General features: G+C 42.3%; 1 protein-coding gene across 2 annotated transcripts in view; it reads right to left on the bottom strand.

The window, feature by feature from the left end:
- The window catches only part of LOC126183503 (crossover junction endonuclease MUS81), a 201,216-nt gene that overhangs the window by 48,377 nt on the left and 130,935 nt on the right, over nt 1-21,904 (bottom strand). For both annotated transcript variants that reach the window (XM_049925547.1, XM_049925548.1), the window contains exon 8: nt 14,047-14,257. In XM_049925547.1, coding sequence (XP_049781504.1) covers nt 14,047-14,257 — 211 coding nt within the window. The remainder of the gene's footprint in view (nt 1-14,046; nt 14,258-21,904) is intronic.

Raw genomic sequence — 21,904 nt, 5'->3', positions numbered from 1 at the left:
AGGGAGGGATTGGGGGAGAGAGGGAGGGATTGGGGGAGAGAGGGAGGGATTGGGGGAGAGAGGGAGGGATTGGGGGAGAGAGGGAGGGATTGGGGGAGAGAGGGAGGGATTGGGGGAGAGAGGGAGGGATTGGGGGAGAGAGGGAGGGATTGGGGGAGAGAGGGAGGGATTGGGGGAGAGAGGGAGGGATGGGGGAGAGAGGGAGGGATGGGGGAGAGAGGGAGGGATGGGGGAGAGAGGGAGGGATTGGGGAGAGAGGGAGGGATTGGGGAGAGAGGGAGGGATTGGGGAGAGAGGGAGGGGGAGGGAGAGAATACATCTGTATTGGTGGTGGTGGGGAGTGGTAGGAGGAGACAGAAGAGAGAGGGGAAAAAGGTAAAGTGAGGCACCAGGAAACAATTTAGCAGAGGTTCATGCTGGTAGGATTGTGAGAGTCCTGGATATGCTGGAGACACAAATTCCACCTCCATAATTCAGAGAGACTAGTGCTGAAGGGAGCAGCCAAGTGACTTCTGTAGTGAAGCAGCTGTTTAAGACATTTGTGTTATGATGAACAGCATGTTTGGCAACTGGAAGTGTATTTTTGTGCCAACATACAATTTTTAAGTGGCAAAATACCTATTAACATTAACATACTAAAAGTAGGGTAAAATTAGAATGTCAGTGGTATTTCTTGCAGTAATATAGTGTGAGTTGTTGATGAGATACTGTATTTTGAAGAGTTACCACACCAACACTTGTACAATACCTGTGGTAGCACACACTAAAGAACACACGTGCATGCACCAGTTATGTAGATTCTGACCAGTAACAATACAATTAGCCATCACAGGTTGTGTTCCAAATCACCACTGGCAGCAGCAATAAGCATTTCCAGTCTGGTATGGAATGACTGCTGCACACGTGTTAACATTTCAGTGGAGATGTCCAAGCAGGCTGCAGTAATATGTCATTGTATATCATCAGGTGTGGTTGGTATGTCCTTTCAGACAGCTTCTTTCAGACTTCCTCACAGAAGAAAGGTTTACACTCATAAAATCTGGGGAACAGTCTGGACAAGGTACAGGTCCTCTGCATCCAATCCAATGATTTGGTTGGCTCGTTGGGTGGAGAAGGGACCAAACTATGCGGTCATCACACCCTCCGACCTTAGATTAACTAAAAGCTATAAAATCACACATTAAAAGAGGGAACTACAATATCCATAAAATGATAAACTATTAACAGGGAAGGAAGGAAAAGGATGGAAGAAGAGGTGAGGGAAAGAAAGTGACTAATGACAGGGGCATGAAGGAAGAAGCACAGGAGACAAAGAGATGCTCAAGACATAATAGACTGCATAAGGAAAGGAGTGGGAAGTCAGACAGCCGGGGTGAACCACCAAGCCCAGTTGAAGCCAATTCAGTCAGGGCAAAAGGGGGAGCTAGGGCCTGCCATCCCTTCCACTCACCAATAAGGTAGAAGGTCCCTCCCTTAAATAAGGAGATAATAAACCTCCATCACGAAAAAAACGTAAAATGAGATCCACTATTGATGCATTGTCAGCCAACACCAGCGGTAATGAGTCTGAAAAGCTAAAAGTCCGTTGCAGGGTGGCTAAGTTGGGGCAGTCCAGTAAGATGTGAGCCACAGTCAACATAGATCCACAATGACAGAGAGGAGGGGGTCCTCAAGGCGGAGGAGAGAACCATGAGTCAACCAAGTATGGCCAATGCGGAGCCAGCATAGGACGACAGAGGCCTTACGAGAGGCCCAGGAGGAGGACCACCACGGAGCTGTAGAAACCTTAATCGCCCTGAGCTTGTTCGGCAAAGAAAAAGTGTGCCATTCTGCATCCCAAAGGCCCAAAACCCGATGATGCAATGCCAAGCGAAGGTCTATTTCCAGAATGCCAACAGCAAGATATGGCCTGGTAGTAGCTAACTTAGCCAGTCGATTGCCAAGTTCATTGCCAAGAATCCCAACATGGCCTGGGTTCCAAATGAAAACCACCGAGCATCCATGCTGAGCAAGGATAGAAAGGGAGTCCTGGATAGCAATGACCAAGGGGTGCGAGGGAAGCACTGGCCGATAGCCTCCAAACCGCTCAATAGTCACTACAGATAGTGAAGGACAGTCCTGAGCAGGAGCGGATATGGTCCACTGCATGCAAGATGGCTACCAATTCTGCAGTAAAAACACTACAGCCATCTGGCAAGGAAAGAAGTTCTGAGCATCGCGCATAAGTGTAAGCAAAACCAGTGTGGCTAGCAACCACAGAGCCATCAGTAACATCACTTCTGAACCCTGGAATGAACTGAGGAGACAGTAGGATCGGTGGCGAAGAGCCAATCAGTGGGACAGAATTCTTTGAATCAATTGAGAGATCAAGACAGAGCTGTGGCCAAGAGACGCACCAAGGAGGGGTACATGCGTGAGCAGAGAAGAGAGGCGGTAAAGGGAATTGCTGGAGTTCATAAAAGAGTGACTGAATGCGGACAGCCATGGTAAGCCCACATCGTGGCTGCCGCTGCAGCAGGGTGATCTCCATGTCTGGGTAAAGGAGACCATAATTAAGGTGCTTGAGGTGCAGCGAATGCAGAGCGCATAAGATATCAGCTGTTGTTGGTGCAAAACTCACAGTGGTGGAATCCCTGCCTCTGCAAGAAGGCTAAGTACGGGGCTAGTCCAGAAGGCACCAGTCACAAATCGGACCCCACAGTGGTGGATGGGGTCTAGTATCTTGCAGCGTCGAAGGTGACACAGAACCATAGACAGGACTTCCATAGTCTAAACGAGACTGGACCAACGTTTGATACAATCGCAGGAGAACAGATTGGTCTGCACCCCGGGTGGTATTGCACAGACACCTAAGAACATCGAGATGGGACCAGCACGTCCTCTTCAGTTGGCAAAGATGAGGGAGCCATGTCATCCGGGCATCGAAGACCAGACCGAAGAAGCAATGGGTGTCTACTACTATGAGGGGCTGGCCATCGAGGAACAGTTTTGGATGGGGATGGACTGTACGGTGACAGCAGAAATGCATGACACATGTCTTGGCCACCAAAAACTGAAAGCCATGGGAGAGAGCCCATGAGTGCGCCCGGCAGATTGCCCCTGTAGACGGCGTTCTGCAGTGCCCATTATGGAGGAAGTGAGGTAGATACAAAAATCGTCAGCATACAAAGAGGGGGACACTGTCGGCCAAACAGCTGTCACCAGACCATTAACGGCTATGAGAAAGAGAGGGACACTCAGCACAGAACCCTGTGGAAGCCCATTTTCTTGCAGATGGGGAGTGCTGTAGGAGCAGCCAACTTGGACCCGAAAAGAGCGACAAGAAAGTAAGTTACGGATAAAAATGGGCAGAGTGCCTCAAAGGCCCCATTCATGAAGGGTGGTGGTGATGTGGTGGCACCAGGTGGTGTCATAGGCTTTATGCAGATCAAAGAAGACTGGAAGGAGGTGTTTTCGATGGGCAAAAGCCAACCGTATAGCAGACTCCAGTGGACCAAGTTATCCACCCTAGAGCGGCCACAGTGAAAACCACTTTGAGTTGATGACAAAACGTCGTGTGATTCAAGGATTCAAAACAGCCGCCGAATCACTATGCGTTCAAGGAACTTGCAGAGGGTGTTAGTAAGGCTAATTGGATGGTAGCTATCAAACTGAAGGGGTCGTTTCCCTGGCTTCAACACCGGAACAACAATGCTTTCCTGCCACTGGATAGGAAAAACTCCCTCACTCCACAGACGGTTGAAGAGGGTCAGTATACGATGGTGGCTAGCCACCAATAAGTGTTGGAGTATTTGGTTATGTATCCAATCCGGTCCAGGAGCTGTGTCAGGACAAAGGGTGAGGGTGCTGGCAAATTCCCACTCGCTGATTGGAGCATTATATGGCACCGAGCAGTGAGAAACAAAAGACAAAGGCAGTAGTTCTGAGCGCTCTTTCAGGAGAAGGAACATGGGCGGATACTGAGCTGATGCCGAAGCTTGAGCAAAGTGTTGAGCAAAATTTTCTGCTACAAAATCTGGATTGGTAAGGACAACACCATGCACAGAAATTCCTGCAACCCCGGTGGGAGGACGGTGGCCATAAATTCGCCTGAGTTTCACCCAGACTTGTGAAGAGGGGCAGCTACATATCGTTCCCAGCAAATCCGATTCTGAAATTTGATTAGGTAGCGGGCATGGCGCGGAGTCGTTTAAAGACCAGAAGAAGAGCAGTAAAATGGTGCCACTTGAAGTGTTGAAGAGCACAGCGGCAATCTTTTATGACTGCAGCAATTTCCGGAGTACACCAAGGGACCATCTTCCGGTGTGGGGAACCTGAGGAAGAGGGGATTGCTGAAACAGCTGCTGAATGGATGGCGGCAGTCAAAGTCTGAGTAGATTCATCAACACTGTCATGTGGCAAGACGGGGGGAGTGGGAGCAAAGAAGAAGGCACCCCAATCAGCCTTAGATATGGCCCACCTGGGAGGGTGGAGCAGTGAGAGACACTGAAGGAAGGTCAAAACAATCTGATAATGGTCGCTGTCACATAAGTCATCGTGGACTCCCAACTGAATGGAGGGAAGAAGGGTGGGACTGCAGATGGAGAGGTCAATGGTAGAGAGAGTGCCGTGCGCCACACTAAAGTGTGTGGGAGCACCTGTGTTTAGTAAACAGAGGTCAAGCCCTGCCAGAACAGCTTCAACTGACCTGCCCAGGACAGTAGTCGTATGACTACGCCAAAGAGGGTTGTGGGCATTAAAGTCTCCTGATAGCAGGAAGGGAGAAGGGAGTTGTTGAAGAAGAGTGGTGAGGGCATGGGATGTGGGCGGCCAGTCAGGTGGGAGGTAGAGATTACAGATTGTGATTGGAGTGGCCAAACGGACCCTCACAGCAATGGCTTTCAGAGTGGTATGGAGGGGAACCCATTTATTAACAAACCCATTTATTAACAAACCCATTTATTAACAAACCCATTTATTAACAATGTCCTTGTAGACCAAGGTGCAAACACCACCAGAAGCCTGCAAAGGGCCAATTCGGTTCCGACAGAAAGGTTGCAACCCACAAAGGGCAGGTGAGTAAGAATTGACAAAATGGGTCTCCTGGAGCACAATACAAGCAGCAGAGTAGAAGGAAAGAAGGGGCTTCAACTCTGGAAGGTGACGCAAATACCCATTACAATTCCACTAGAGGATTCTCAAGCCGTCAGACGCTGTTGGTTCATTGATTGGGGGAGGGGAAGGCTGCACCTCGGGGGGTACTGGACAGGCCTTGTTCTTGTTCTTGCATTTCTGCTTCTTCTCTTGGGAAGGAAGAGAAGGGCAGACTTCAGTGAGGGCAGGCACGGAATTACACCGGGCAATCTTGGCGCCCACTGGCCACAGATCGAGCTGTCGATGTGGAGCAGTAGATTGCCTTTCAGGGGGGTGCCAGGAAGAGGAGTCCCAGGAGGGAGCTTGAGTACCGGCAGCCACCAAAGGAGGGGGAGCATCACCTGAAGGGGTGGGTATGGGTACTGAGGGGGATGGGGAGTGGGAGAGGGAGGAGGAGGAGGCTGAAGGCATGGGGCGAATGGGATGGGTCTGGGAAGAGGAGAGGGTAGGAGGGGGAATGGGCGTAACTCAAGCAAAAGTAGAAGTCATAGACATGGGATGGAGCCGGTCATACTTTTAACGAGCCTCAGTGTAGGTGAGCCAATCTAAGGTTTTCTACTCTTGATTTCTTATTTCTTTCACAAACACCGGGCATACAGGTGAGCATGGAGAATGCTGTCCATGACAATTTTCATACACTGGTGGGGGAGCACAGGCACTCCCCTCATGGAGAGGGCACCCACAGTCACTGCAGAGGGGATCAGTGGTGCAGCGGGAAGACGTGTCCAAACCATAAGCATTTAAAGCACCTCATTGGTGGTGGAATATAAGGTTTTACATCACACTGATACACCATTACCTTGACCTTCTCTGGGAGGACATCCCCCTCGAAGGCCAGGATAAAGGCACCGGTAGCGGTGTGATTGTTTAGAGGGCTTCGCTGCACGCGGCAGATAAGACGAACCCCCTCGCTGCTCGATGTCAGAACAGAGCTCCTCGCCAGTTTGGAAAAGATCTCTATGGAAAATAATGCCCTGTACCAAGTTCGAAGACTGGTGGGGCGTGACGGAGACTGGGACATCACTGAGACGGCCACAAGCACGCAGGGCGTCAAGATTGGGAAACAGATGTCTTCATGAGCAAAGCATTGGGCCGCGTTTTACACATCGATTCCACTTCGTCATACTTATCTTCAATCGTCTCCAGGAAAAACAAAGGTTTGGTCGTGGCAAAACTTCTGCCATCCGCCCTGGTACAAACCAGGTACCAAGGAAAAGGTTTCAACCCAAGCTGGCAAGCTTGACCCTCCTCCCAGGGGATGGCCAGGGAGGGGAAGGCCAAAGGCTCAGAAGGTGGAGAATCACATCTGCTACCACTCTTCGAGATGGCCACAGAATGGCCAGGGTGGTGAAGCTTTTGTCGCTTCCTGTGCAAGGCATCTGCCCTAGTACCACCCACTCCGATCAGGGGCTCGCCCTGTGGGCACCACCCAACCACAGCAAGGGCCATCTGGCACAGTGGCCATTGCCGGGGGTTCTGGTGCCCCTAATGATGATCATCGACTCCTGGGCATACACGAGGCATTAACAGCTGAGGTACTAGCAGTGTGATCCCTGTGGTTTCAGGAGGCTCAGCCAAGTGGGTACTTAATAGCCCCACCACACGGACTGTCTACCATGCTGGTGACTTAGCAGGAAGGGGACCATGGTGCAAAGGGAAAGGGGAGGGGGGGGGGACGTGCACCATGGAAGCTAGGTAGGGAGTTCATCCCCAAATGGCTCACACTGAACGGAAAATTTTGGAAATGGAGGTCAAACCCAAAAGGGACCAAAAACGCCAAAAAGAAGATGGAAACAGCAAACTGAACAAGAGCACAGACAGAGAGAGATGTGATAGGGACGGGACCTATGTCGATGTAGAATTCATAGGCACTTGCCTGACTCATGCCATTTCCTCATACAATTGCACATGAGCTGCAAGAACATTAATTTCTTCCTCTTCTGTTGTTAGTTGTTTTCTTCTGTTATGTTGTCTAGGTGTTACACTACCACTTTCACATAACTGCTTGAAGAGGTTGATAAGTAACTGCCTAGATGATTGATTTCTATTCAGGTATCTTGCTGCACACACCACACAAGAATAAACTATATTCTTCCTACAGTCTCCACACACCATGAACATTTCACTGCATCGTTAAATCCCATCACCCACTCATGACCTACTGCTTGGACTATCACACACTAACTGACTAGCAAGTCACAATGCACTCAAGGAACGCACAAGCATACTGTAAGTAAAAATAACATCGTACTTAGCAACTATGTGATTGAATGGCACAAACAAGTGGTGGTGTGGCCACTTTTCAAAATACGATATCCCATTAATGACTTGCACTAGAATTATGCAACAAACACTGCTGAAATTTTAGTTTACTCCACTTATAGCTTGTTAATGTCAATAGGCATTGTGCAATTTTAAAAAGTTACATTTGTACAAAAAATACACTTTCTAAGTATTGTTACAATTTGTTGATTGGCTAACAATATGAGCCCCTGATTACCAATCCACTCTGTGAAAACCGCACATCAATGGCACTTTCCATTTCTACAATATTTGCAGTGCAAATTTTAGCCGACTGACCCTGTATCACATGGCTGCTTTCACACACAATCCTGCTTTTTACAAGATAGGAAATGCATGCAACTGGATGACAGTAGGAGGTGGTAGATGGGTGCATAAGACAGGTTTTGCATCTGGGTCAACCATGAGAGAATTACCCATGGGGTGTAGTATTGGGAGCAGGATTGGAGTAGGAATGGACAAGGGTATTCTGTAGGTTGGGCTACTGGCAGATCACTACTGAGTGATGTGGGTAGAATTTTGGGTACAATATCCCTCATCTCAGGGCATGGTGAGAGGGAGTGTAAGCCCCGGTGAAGGAAGAGGTTGAGCTTTCTGTGGCCAGGGTGATACTGGGTGATCAGGGGAGTGCTGATCAGAGGCTGGTTAACAGGTTTACTTATGTCAGAGAAGATATACAGAAGATATGATTGTTGATGAGCTGGATAGGATAGTGTCATTAATGGCTCTGGTAAGGTTATCAGTATATTTTGACAGTACCTGCTTTCCACTGCAGGTGCAGCATCCACAAGTGGTGAGGCTGCAAGGAAGAGACTATCTGACATGGAACAGGTGGCACCTGTCAAAATGGAGGTACTGCTTGTGGTTGGTGTGCTTGATATGAACAAATGTATTTATCGAGCCATCTGAGAGATGGGGAGCACTATGAAGAGTTTGTGAATGGTTTAATAAAGCAGTGAAGCTGATTAACGACAAAACTACTGAAGATTTCTTTAAATCTTAAAAAATGATGAATGGGGTGAAGTTAACAATGAGCATAATGCTAACTCTAAATTCAACATATTTCTTAATGAATTTTTATCCATTTTTAAAAACAGTTTTCCTAAAAAATAATTAAAAGTAATAATGGCAAGTCATTAAAGAAACCTTGGATCACTGCAGGTATCAAGGTCTCTTCACAAAGAAAAAAAAGGACTTGTACAAAATAGCCACAAAAAGTAATGACCCAGAAATATTTTATTATTATAAACAATACTGTGACATATTTACAAAAAGTTGTAAAAAATGTGGCAGTATGCACAGCTAGTCCTAAATTGACAGATCAGGTAACAAAATCAAATCAATGTGGAATATTGTTGGAAGAGAGACAGAGAAAGAAGTCATAGAAGCTGACATTTCTGTTAAAGAGAATGGGAGCATTGAGAAAGAAAGATCAAATGTTGCAGCTTTTTAAAAACAGGTGAACAAATTGATGCAAATAGTTCAGAAGAGAAAGCAAAACCTGAAGAAGCAGTACAGTGGAAATTTAGTGAATTAAAAATTAATATCAAATCCCCATCTGAAACAAGGAAGCTCATCATGACTGCAAAAAGTTAAAGTACATACGGCATGGAAAACAACTCCAACAAAACAATAATAAGTTGTTGTCCTATAATATGTAAGGTTCTTAGTCACTTAGGTAATGCATTATTAACTCGGTGTGTTTTCCCAGAAAGATTGAAATATGCCAGTATTACAACTCTCTATAAAAAGGGTGACTCCAGAGATGTCAATAACTACCACCCAATGTTACTCCTTACATATTTATTTCTCAAATTTATGAGAAAGTAATGTAGTCCAGCATTTTCACCCACCTGTGTAGTAATGGGATACTTAGCCAATAACAGTTTCAATTTCAAAAGGGCCAGTCTACTGAGTCAGCTATTTATATATTTACTAAGGATATAATAAACTCTTTAAATGATACGATATCATCAATTGAAATCTTCTGTAACTTATTGAAGGTACTTGATTGTGTCAATCATAATATTTTAGTAAAGACATTAAGATTTTATGGAAAATGTAGTTCAGGGACACCAAATCATCTGGACAGGGAGAAATTACAATGGGAGGCCCATAGTATTCGATTATTGGCTCACTACTGTTCTTGCTTTGTGCCAATGAGCTGCCATTTTATTTGAATCAGGAGGTAGAATTAGTCCTGTTTGGGGATGATACAAGATCTGTTGTGAAGATGAACAAAGAAACATCAACAGAGAAAATCGTAAATGGCGTTTTTGTGAAAGTTACTGAATGGTTTTACACAAATGGGCTAGCTTTAAACTTTGTAAAAATGCAGCTCACCCAGTTTTGTACTGTCAAAAATGTCCCATCTCCAATTAATGTACTATAGGAATAAGTAATAGCTAACAGGGTAGAAAATTGTAAGTTCTTAGATGTGTGTACTGATGAAAACTTAAACTGGAAAAACCATATACACTGACAGGAAAAAACAAAAATCGCAACACCAAGGAGTTGTGAAACACAAAAAAAAGGTTGACAGGTGTGTTTCTACAGCTGAAAGATGATGTCTATTAAAATTTCAGACCACTTACATAAGAGTGGCACTCGGAGCGCCATTGTGAGGATGCAAATCAGCTTTGCTTTAAATACACACTGTACCAGTTGTGAGCATTAGTTACCCTTGAAATTGGATGTGGTGAATTGATGTCAGTCAAGAATGCCTTTAAGGCAACAAAGATGCCGTTATCAACAACTCACTAAGTATGAACAAGGTCATGTAGTAGAGCTATGAGAAGGTGGATGTTTCTTCTGCTTTACTGCAGAAAGGCTTGCCAGGACTGTAGTTACTGTACACAACTGCTGGCAGTGGTGATCACAAGAACATACAGTCACAAGAAGACTTGGCTCCTGAGTGTCCCGTGGCACTACAGAGAAGGAAGACCATTGTGTTCTGAGTATGGTTTTGGGGCATCAAAATCCATCTTCAGCAGCAATTTCAGCAGCAGTGGGTACCACAGTGATACAATGAACTGTTAGAAATCAGTTACTTCATGGACAGCCCTGAGACAAATTCCCTGTAGTGGGCATTCCACCGACTCCAAACCACTGCCGTTTCGACTTCAGCTGTTTCAAGCAAAAGCTCATTGGAGCACAGCGTGGAGGTCTGCTGTGATTTCTGATGATAGCTGGTTCTGTCTTGGGGCCAGTGATAGCCATGTGTTGATTAGGAGGAGGCCAGTTGAGGACCTACAACCAACCTGTCTGTGTGCTAGACACGCTACACCTGAAATTATGGTCTGGAGTGTGATCTCGTATGACAGCAGGAGCACTCTTGTGGTTCTCCCAAGCAGCCTGACTCCAAAATTGTATGTCAACCTGTTGATTCGACCTGTTCAGCTGCCATTCATGAACAGCATTTTGGGGCCTGTTCCACAAAAGGATAACGCTTGCCCACATACTGCTGCTGTAATTCAATATTTTCTACAGAGTGTTGACATGCTGCCTTGGCCTGCTCGATCACCAGATCTGTTTCCAACTGAGAACATATGGGACATCATCAGATGACAGCTGCAGCATCATCCACAAACAGCATTAACCATCCCTGTTTTGAGCGACCAACAGGCATGCAACTCCATACCACAAACTGACATCTGGCACCTGTAAAATGCAATGCATGCATGCTTGGATTCAACAGTCTGGTGGTTACACCAGTTTTTACTGTACCAGCATTTCATATTTGCAAAGGCTTATTTGGCGCTTACATTAACCTGTGATCTTAAATATGTTACCTAGGCAAATGTATTCCCAAAATCTCATTACTTTATATTAATAATTTTTTGGTGCTGGATTTTCTTTCTGTCAGTGTAGTAGACCTACGGAAGCATTTGGGTTCGGCATCTTTGGGGATATAGAAGTCAGCAAATAGACATGTTTCATACATCCATTCACTGATGTCTTATGAGATAATATTCTGTGGGAACATCTAAAAGTGTTCATTGAACTAAGGAAAGTAATGAGAATTGTGTTTAGAGTTCACACTTGTTCATCTTGCAGATATCTCTTTAAGCATCTGGGAATAACGAACACAGCCTTATTCACTAACAAAATTTGTTATTGACAATCCATCTGAATTTGAGAGTAAGAGAAATATTCGTAAGTACAAAATTACCAGCATTGCCTTTTAATGAATCTAAGTTCAGCACTACTCTTTGACAATCTAGCCACAGAAATAAAATGTCTGACAGATACCAGATGTGTTTTCAAATGTATATTAAAGAGGTTTTTCCTTCTAGTCCAGAGATGAATCCTAGATTGAGATAGTGAGTCAATTAAAAAACAAAACAAAAAAAAAGGCTATCAGGCAGTCATATAACTGTTTTCTTTTCAATTTTGTTATTTAGTTGTCTATAAATGTTCTATGTTTGTCCTATTGACACGTTCCACATTTTAACGTTTATTATGAATTTTATTTAAAGAGCAAGTAACTATCTATTTAACTAATAATATCACAAATACCTCCACTGCAGTCTAACAGCATGCTAATCTTAGAGATATTTCAGCATTTCAAGATGGAGGTTTCTTTACTGAACACACCACTAAGAAATTACACTTACTTCTCTAAGATGTAATCTTTAATTTTATCAAGACAGTAAAATTTTGAAAGGAACCATCCTTTAAATGATTTCTGGATTCTCTCACTACTGTTTGTACAATGGAAACAACCTACGCTTACATCTAAGAAAAGCAACACAATACACCACTCTATCTTCAACAGTGCAGGCACAGGACAAGTGTATTAGACAGATTCACTGAAATAAAGCTAGTCTTAGTTATGATTTATTGTTTGGAAATTATGCATTAAAAGAAATTACACATTAAATTATGATGTTTACTGAAATTACTCCACTAAGATATTAAGAATGTCGCAATTAGAAGAGTCCTATAGCCTTGTATCAAACCAAAACCTTTGAAATAGCTGTTACTATAGAGACCATATTTTACAGCGATCTTTGGCAGCGATCTTTGGCAGCAGTCAACACTGCTGCAATAGATGGCAATTTTGCGGTATGGTTGGACAATATTGCTGATATTGCAGGTCATTGCCAACATATTGCTGAGGGGCTAGTGGTGTTCTGCAGCAAGGGTTGTGAATATTTTTGTTTGCTGGGCAATATCTATCTCTGTCCTTGTCTGTAAATGCTTCCCTCTCACCTTTGTTTCATACTTCTCTCACTGACAGTGTTGCAGCCATGTGTCTGACTGAAAACAATATCATTTCTCTTTTCTTCAAAAGTTTACACATTTTGTAATTGCTTGTTGACATGAGCTTGTATACAGCAATGGTAAAGTGGACAAATGAGAGAACTATGAATTTAATAAATGTGATCCATTTACGAGAAGAGCTGTGGGACCTCAAAAGTAATTCATGCAAAGACCACAATCTGAAAAAACTGGTGGCAAGCCGTTGCCAGTGAGCTTGGAATTGTGGTTGACAAAGCATACAAAAAGTTCTGAAGTCTTCGAACCAATGCTAGAGAAGAAAGTTGCATAGGAAAAGCGGAAGTGCAGGTGGTTCTTCATCCACATGGTTTGCATTTGATATCACAAGTTCCATACTATCTCAAGATGTACCTGAAGAAGGAATAGATAGTGTAAAAGGTGATGTGTGCTGGTGAAAAAAAGAAAGTAAGAATAGTGTTCTTATTTCAAATTTCCCTTAACGAAATCTTTCAGTCCTTCTACCAAAGCATAGACACTTCTGGTAGCATGAAGCTTACTGATGAACAGTGAACTTTAATGAGATACATTATACTTTTGTACTGATCACCAATAGCTAATAACCAAAGGGTGATCACCATTCAGATTGTAATTGTTACACACTCTCTCATATTTGTATCATTTTTAGCTATTGTTGCACCACTTGCTTGAAATTATGTTTCAACAATCTGGTAAAGTTCTGTAACAGGTATGCATACAGCATCAGTTCACTAGTTAAAATTTTCTGCAGCATTCCGCTTATTTAAAAAGCTATGCACCCACAAAGCCCAATTTCTCTTGCCCTTTCTAACTTGAATCTTTGTGTTATGTAAAAGCAGTAGAGCTATTCACATGTCCACTAGCTTGCATTTGTCAATTTGTTGCAATAGTGTGGCATTTTGCAAACACTTCTGGGCCAGAAAAATATTGTCGCAAACATTACCAGGCAAGACTAGCTGGTAATGTTGCTGTACATGTGGCTGCAATTCATGTGACAGCAATGTTGCCAGACAAAATTGTCAGGATATACTGTCTGCAATATGCAATTTTTACTGATCATGTTAATGTACCTTAGGTTAAGCATCCATTGTAATGTAGAACAAATAGTGTGTTTAATGATAAATCATCCTGTGCAACTAAAAGTTGTAATCAACATTTAAATCAGCGATATACAAGCTCACAAATGATACCGAAAAAAAATTATCTTTCTATCACTATTATTCCTAGAGTTAATAATGCAATGTTTCAGTGAACTGTCATATGTCATGAACAATGAATTGTAAAATCTATGTTTAAATTATAACCACAGTAGACATATTATGCAAAAGTACAGGAAATGACCTATAGTCACACCTTTTGTTCATGAAAGCGCCCATCCTTTATACTTTTTGCAAAATCATCTGTCCGTTTCCTTTCTACAATATATGGTAGAACTGCTTCATTCTTTGAATTATCTTGACATATCCATGCAAAGTCTCCAACATTAAGATGGCGAACTTCAACGTTGACTTGCAAACGTTTCAATTCAGCAATTAATGCACCTTGAGATTGTTTAAGATGATTTCTGGAATAATAAAACAATCTATTGTTCACACTGTCAACAATTTAAAACATGAAAAAATATATAATTTGTTTGTTTCTCAATCAATATGCAACAGTTTTCCAGGTCTATAAAAAATTATCATACGTAAGTGGAAGCCTTTCCACAACTAGTGACAGACAAGAAATATCTAATAATTCTTTCCTTTCCCTTAGGTATTAAATGGCAATTCCCTTTGTCTACTAACAGGGAATGGTCCAATCTAACATGTCGAAACCTACCCTGAAAATTTTCACAAATGAAGAATACACCAAAAGAAATGCACTGTGGGAATTTTAACTCATAAGGCACACTGCAAGTATTTTAAAAAAAAGTTACTCATTTTTTCACACGAAGAGCTTCTTATAACAGCTGCCTAGCACAGGAATCAGTGAATAAGCACATGTAGCCACAACAAGACAATGTAGCACTGTATAGTGTGAAGTCCAAAGAGCACACACACGAATTTCAAGCACTTAAACCATACCAAAAAATCCTCAAATCATAAATTTTTTGAAGTACTAGCAGTATGGCAGTATGGCAGAAAGGCTGTATCCAACATTTATTTCTCTGATTTGTCGCTTCACCGAATGTTTGGCTCTGTTACACTTTTAACATAACTTGTGGAGTACCCATTGCTCCTCAAAACACTTTCCAGGTGCTGCATTTCATGTCTGAGGTTCTGTGGCTCACATATTCATCCTGCTCACATTATGAGAGTATTAATCATACCTCTTTTCTGGCTCGAGTGGTGGTTTGATAAATTGTGCAGGTACCAGTCCATGTGTGTGTTGGTTTTCGATACACGCTGTGTCCCAGGTTTCAGCCATCCCTTGTGACCAGCACATATAGAGATGGTAGTGTATTGTCCTTTTCTACTTCCATGGTAAATTTTATGGTGGCATGGAGGCTGTTCAAATGTCTTAGGAAGTCACCGAGCTTTTCTTCACCATGGCTCCACACAATGGAGGTATCATCGACGTATCTGTACCACACCTTAGGTTATACGTCACCAAGTCTAGTGCCTGTATTTCAAAATGTTCCATGAAGAAGTTGGCCACCACTGGACTAAGAGGGCTACCCATGGCGACGCCTTCCAGCTGTTCATAGAAATTGCCATTCCGCGTGAAATAGCTCATGATGAGACATGACGGAAGAGCTTTGTGATGTCTTGTGGGAAAATGGAACCGACATGCTCCAGAGAGTCACAGAGTGGCACTTTTGTAAGCAAAGAAACAATATCAGAGCTGACCAGGATGTCGTTTGGTGCAAGTTTTAGTTTCTTCAGCTTCTCAATTAAATGTCCCAAGTCCTTTAAGTACATGTCAGTCTTTCCCACGTGCGGTTGTTGTTATGGATCTTGGGTAATCCATACAGCTGAGGTGGTAGGGCTTCTGTATTGAGCAGGTTCCTCTGTATATCCACCGGCAGAGAAGATGCCTAGATTAAGCGATTTGTAATCCATGTAATATGCTGTGTCGGATCTGGGCTTATTTTTCAGTACATTGTTGGATCTAACAGCACGCGGATCTTTTGCTCATAATCTTTGGTCTTCATTATGACGGTCGTATTTCCCTATCGGCAGGCAGTACCAATATACTCTTGTTGGCGTTAATGCGAGATGGACGAATATGTGAGCCGCAGCATCTCAGACGCGATTTGCAACACCTGGAAAGTGTTCCGAGGAGCAATGGGTACTCCACACGTTATATTAGAAGGGTAACAGAGCCAAACACTCACCGAAGCAACAAATCCGAAAAAGAAATTTCGGGTACGCTCTTTCTGCCATACATTCGCAGAGTGATGGACAGAATCAGCCGTATATTGCACAAAACAGTGTAAAGACGATTATCAAACTGACAAAGACGATCAAAGAGTGTCTTAGTTCGGCAAAGGAGAAAAGGAACACACTTGCAATGTCAGGAATACACCGCATACTATGCACGTGCAGAAAAGTTCATGTCGGAGTGACTGGACAATCATTCAATGCCAAGATCAAAGAACATAAGCGACTTTGCAGGTTGGGGCAGGTGGAAAAATCGGCCGTAGCAGAGCACGCATAGTGTGAGACTGACCACGTAGTAGCCAATACGGAAGTTCTGGCTGTAGGGAAGCACTATCACACCCGCTTGTTCAGAGGGGCTATAGAAATATCAGAATATGGGAATAGCTTCAATAAGAAAGAAGAAAGCCTTGAGGTAAACAAATTCTGGCTTCCCGTGCTGCAGCGAACGACTGTCGCTGGTAGCAAGAGGAGAACCACACCGGAAATGACCGCAGAGAAGCCCTCGGACACTGGCGTGTCAGGTACATATAGTCTGCGGCTGTGAGCTCTGCTCCAGTTCACCACCAGCAATGGAGGGTGAAGCTTTGTCAATGACAGCCACTTGTGCTGGTGAAACGTCAGTAAAATCATCAGACGAACGTCGGCCGAGGAACCAGAGACAGAAGCCAATAGGCATTTTGTCAATGAAACAGTTTATTGTTTGTTATCGAAAGTCATCTCAAAATTGCTTAGTGTCTACTGGAAGACAAAAATAAACATTTTCTTTATACCAGGCATACCTGATAAAGTAAAAATCAATGCATTCAGGCACTTCACAGCAATTACTAGTTTTATTTAGACAAAATTGAAATGGAGGAAGAAATGGTTGTGGCTGTTGTTCTGAATATTGTGTTGCGCAATAGACATACTTTATCAATTTCATATAATGTGGTGATGTAAACTGATAATGCACAAATGTCTGAAGTTTAACAATACTGTTCCGCTGATATACCAGGAATGACAAACTGCTATAATCAATTTTTTGAAAAATGCTTTCCACTGTAGAAAACTTTTTTTACGGAGAGTCTGTATTGCAGTATTAGTTCTCGGTGGAATATGGATTGTATTAACAATCTTTTTGTCATCTTCCTAAAGACAGAGGTGTTTTTATGTCCAGGCCATGAGTCCAACAAAAGAAATGAATTATTTTCTGTGACTGGAAAGTAGACATTTCAGCTGCAATACTGAAACTTATTCTCTCCTATTTTTCCCCAATTCTGCTACAATGATTACAAGATTTCTGTAATTAAAAGGTATTCTTTTTTTAATTTTTGATCCTAACTTGCCTTCAGGTACCTGAAGAAACACACAGAGCTGTAGAACAAGTAATCCACTTATCACTAACATTGCCGTATACGAATGTGTCATAGCATTCATCGACTACAAGGTCTGTCTTTTTTCATTCAAAATTATAAAGTGCATTTTGCGTGCAGTTCTTGCACGAACCCTGACTGATTGGCTTTATGCACAGCAGTTTTGGGGATAACAAGAAGCTTTGTCTAACATCAAGTACAAATTTCTCTATAGTATTACCTGTTAATGACATTTCCTCTACAAGTTTTCTTGAAGTAAACTTTTTAATTTTTTACTTTGTAATTTTGTGACTTCCTTATCCATATAATTTCCTGAAGATGTTTAACTACATCAAAGAAGCCTGGAAATCATTAATTTTCATCTCAACTGCAATTCAGGGGGACCAGTTGCTTAGATCTTCCTCCATAAAGGTGCACCAACTCTCAAGAGCAGTTCTAAATCTTTAGAATAGATTTTCTTTGACACTTTTGTGAATTTCATTTCAGCACATATTATGTAGTTTGTGTTAATATTTCTTTATTTATACAATTCATGTTCAGATTTTGCTAAATGAAACATATTTTACACTCTGTCATGCATTTAAAACAACTTGCGACTTTTGGCAGTTCAATATGCAGCGAGTGGAGGGAAGCGTAGTTGCCAGCGTGTGCAGGGTGCGTCAGCAGGTGACCGCAGTATAACGCCAGGCCTACTCGGCGTGGTGCTTGACTCTGTAAGGAGCAAGTCGTCTGAAGAGTGATATTTCATGAATGATTTTAAAGAAACTACTCGGTAATAAACTCTCATTCTCGCACGTCTTATAGTTTATTTCGTTAGCTTAATGATAAACCACCTATAATTTCATTAACAGTCATAGTTATTGTGATATTTCGATAGTAGCTAACCTACTGCAAGAAATTCTTAGTTTGCAGTGAAAAATAGGTACTGCTTTGAATTTGTGTTTGGTGCGTGTTAGGTTACGTGTTGCTGCATATTAAATTTAGAATACAGTGAATTATTCATTTAACTTGGAAGGATGAACTCGTGTCAGCGAAAACTAGAGTGAAATATTCAAAAATTCCTCGTGTCTCATAAATGGTCTGTGATATCCAAACACTATTCTGGAAAATGACAGCGCATAAAGACGAGTGTCTTTTGCCATATAATTAATATGTGAAACTTCCATATCTACCGTGACATTCAAGTGACTACAGATTTTTTTAGTGAAATAATTTAATAATTGAGGGCCATCAATAGCTGATGAAACGTGAACTGCTGTGGGTTTTGTAACAATATAAGAGAGACGTTACAAGTTTATTTTTATACTGACATGACTGGCACTCAGTTGTTAGTTTAATATTACACTATTTCAGGATTCTGTTGCAGTTTCAACTGAATTAGAATGTTACTGAGATGAATATTTCTAAACTCTGCTGTGTTAATCATACAATGTAGGGTTTCACGGCCGGTACTGCCTTTACTTAAAATTTCCGGGCAGATAAGCTGTGGTCGATGTATCAAACTCTCCCCTGACATTTCGTCTCCGACTGCAGGAGGATGTCTCCCGCAGTCGGAGACGAAACGTCACGGGAGAGTTTTATATATCGACCACAGCCTATCAGCCCAGAAGTTTTAAGTGAAGTTCGCTGTGTTAAGTTACATATTCCTCAAAACTCATCACAGTCCTTCATGAATCGGTGTCTCCGTAACTACCTTTTTGGTATGGCTGACAACTCAAGATTTATCCTGTTGTGTAACATTTACAGTGGCTTCTATTGTCGGAGGAAGCCCGATTAATATATTTCCTTCACCATTAGCCAGTTCATTGACGTGGTAGCGTGGAGTTTTGGCTTGTACAGCACTACAAGTTCCATTAACTTTGCCTTATACAGGTTCAAATATTTCATGGAACATTTCTTTGTACCCAGAGTGAAATATCCGCTTTCCTCCACTGCATTGTTGGAGCTTTATGGATCACAAGAGAGTGGTATCGCGTTTTGTCCTTTACTACTGTCGAATCCCGAGGAATGTTTTGCAGCAGAATGTTATCTTCCCAGCTGGCGAACGTGTTCTCGATTGACACTTTCATTCCGGATTTCGTATTCAGCTATACTGCACTCTTGTTATTAATGCAACACCAACACAGAAAACTTGTTCCAAATGCTTGAAGACTACAGAACACTTCAACGCCAGAAAATACTACTTTACGAGAGCTGTCAAATGCTGATTCATCTAATGCGTGACACCACGTGGTACTGTTTGCTGATGGTGTGGCAACTGGGGTGCTTAACCAGCCAAGCTGCTGGCGGCGTGACAGGGAAAGCCAGCTCGCTATTGGTGTTACCTGGGCAATGGCATCACATCCCCCTCCGGCCAGCCAAATGTCAAGAGTCACAACTAATTTTAAACACACTATAATATCGACATCATTATAATGAATGTCTAAGAAATTAACTGCTGAATAACACATATATATGTCTTAATGCGAAGCATGTGATTTTGATTGTATATCACTTTCTTCACATTTCACCTTTGCAAGATTGAAAACATTTATTGGAGTCCACATTATTGTGAAACTCTGGAACCTACACAAAGACAGTTGTTATTAGCAAGCATATACAAACAAAACAAAAAGAGAATTAATTCAGTTTCATCTCCATTGTGAACACTTATTAATATTGTAAAGGCAACTGCTAAATATTTTGGATATTAAGTTAGTTGCAAATTCAAGCAAATGGTAACTGTGCACAATTCTGTGAGAGAAAGTATCATCGGAAACTGAAATTCACTTTACACATTATGATTACATTGTGTTGTGTTATCTGTTTGACTGCTGCACTGTCAATCAAGGCTATACACCTGCCGTGTTGCGGTAGGGTACCACGTACAGTTCTCAAGCCCCCTGGTATGCTATGAATTTGTTAATTTTCAAAATAAAAATAAAAAAGAACTTGCAGTGTGTCTTACAGCTAAAATTTTGACAGTGTTTCTTTCAGTGTATTCTTCATGTATACAAAGTTTCAGGGCATGTTTCGACATGTCGGATTGGTCCGTTCTCTTTTAAGTATACAACTTTCTTCAAAAATTAAGTTTTTCCTATCATCTAATGAAGGAACCACTGGTTATAAAATGTCAGTGTTAGATGTTTGTTGCATTTTGTGCATTTGTCAAGCTGGAGTCATCTGTATCTTTTGTTAGTCAATGAATACACTTCTTGTATCACAACAAAAACACAACTTCACTGATAGTGCTTTCAAAAATCATGTGATGGCTGTATGGAGATGAAACTTAGACTGAGCATTTGGATGAGATGAACATGCTGGTCAACACAAGTAGAACAACACAGCATTGCCCCATTGCTCACAGTGCTGTCAGTCTTATTACTTTTCTCACACGCCTCATATTTGTCTGGAGTGTAGCCTTATATGGAAGTTAAATGTGAAACCTACATAGTACAGACAAGAGGACAAATACAAGCTTTTGAAATGTGGTGTACAGAAGAATGTTGAAAATGAGATGGGTAGATTGAGCAACTCATGAAGAAATATTGAATCAAATTGGGGAATAAAGGGTTTTATGGCATAGCTTCACAAAAAGATGAAACAGGTTGATAGAACACACCCCGATGCATCAGGGAATATTTAATTTTGTGATGAGGTGTGTGTGAAGGAATGCTGATGGAGATGAAGGCTTGACTACAGAGGCAAATTTAAGTGGATGTAGGATGCAGTAGTTATGCAGAGATGAATTCACTTACACAGGGTAGACTAGTATGGAGAGCAGCATCAAGCAAGTCTTGACTGAAGATCACAACTACAACAGATCAATTTTTCTTGACAAGTTAGAACATGCAGCTTTTACAAGTCTATTTCAGGTGTTACGGTATTCCTGTAGTGTGGTAAAGTGTTCACTTCACATAAATATGCAATTTATTTTGGCAATCATAAAAGATATATTCACTCTTTGTAACAAAGAAAACCTCCTAATAGTGTCAAGCATTGAGGCACACATATTATGATTTTGACAGCAATGCCTAGGAAACATATGTCCTATTCATTTTGGTATGTCCTATTCATTTTGGTAGTTGAGTCCCATCAAAAGTTCTATCTTGCTACATTGAGGAGCATTCTGCTGGGCAGTTGGTGGTTTCTATAGGGTGAAGTTTGTGTAACTGAGTGGTATTAAGTGTTAAACACAACAGGACTCGGCCTCAGTTGATGCCAAGATTTTCTGTCACTTGAGACTGTTCACTTATACAATTCATCAATGCTGGTGGAAAGGGTGATTAGATGCACAGCAGTTTGGTGTACATGAACTTGTGCCCCCTCCCCCCCCTGCTGAACTAAACATAATGAGGAATACACCGGTGAGTCAACAGCGAGATGACGCCTGGCAAACAACAACCTCCGAGGTTATGTAGCAACAAGGAAACCACTGTTGTGCCCTGTTAACAAGAAGAACAGGCTTCACTGGGCTAAGACACACCAACATCGGACAGTGGGGGATTGGGAAAG

This window comes from Schistocerca cancellata, chromosome 4 (assembly GCF_023864275.1).
Source record: "Schistocerca cancellata isolate TAMUIC-IGC-003103 chromosome 4, iqSchCanc2.1, whole genome shotgun sequence".
NCBI classification, from domain to species: domain Eukaryota; kingdom Metazoa; phylum Arthropoda; class Insecta; order Orthoptera; family Acrididae; genus Schistocerca; species Schistocerca cancellata.
This window is presented reverse-complemented; position numbering and strand designations above follow the sequence as displayed.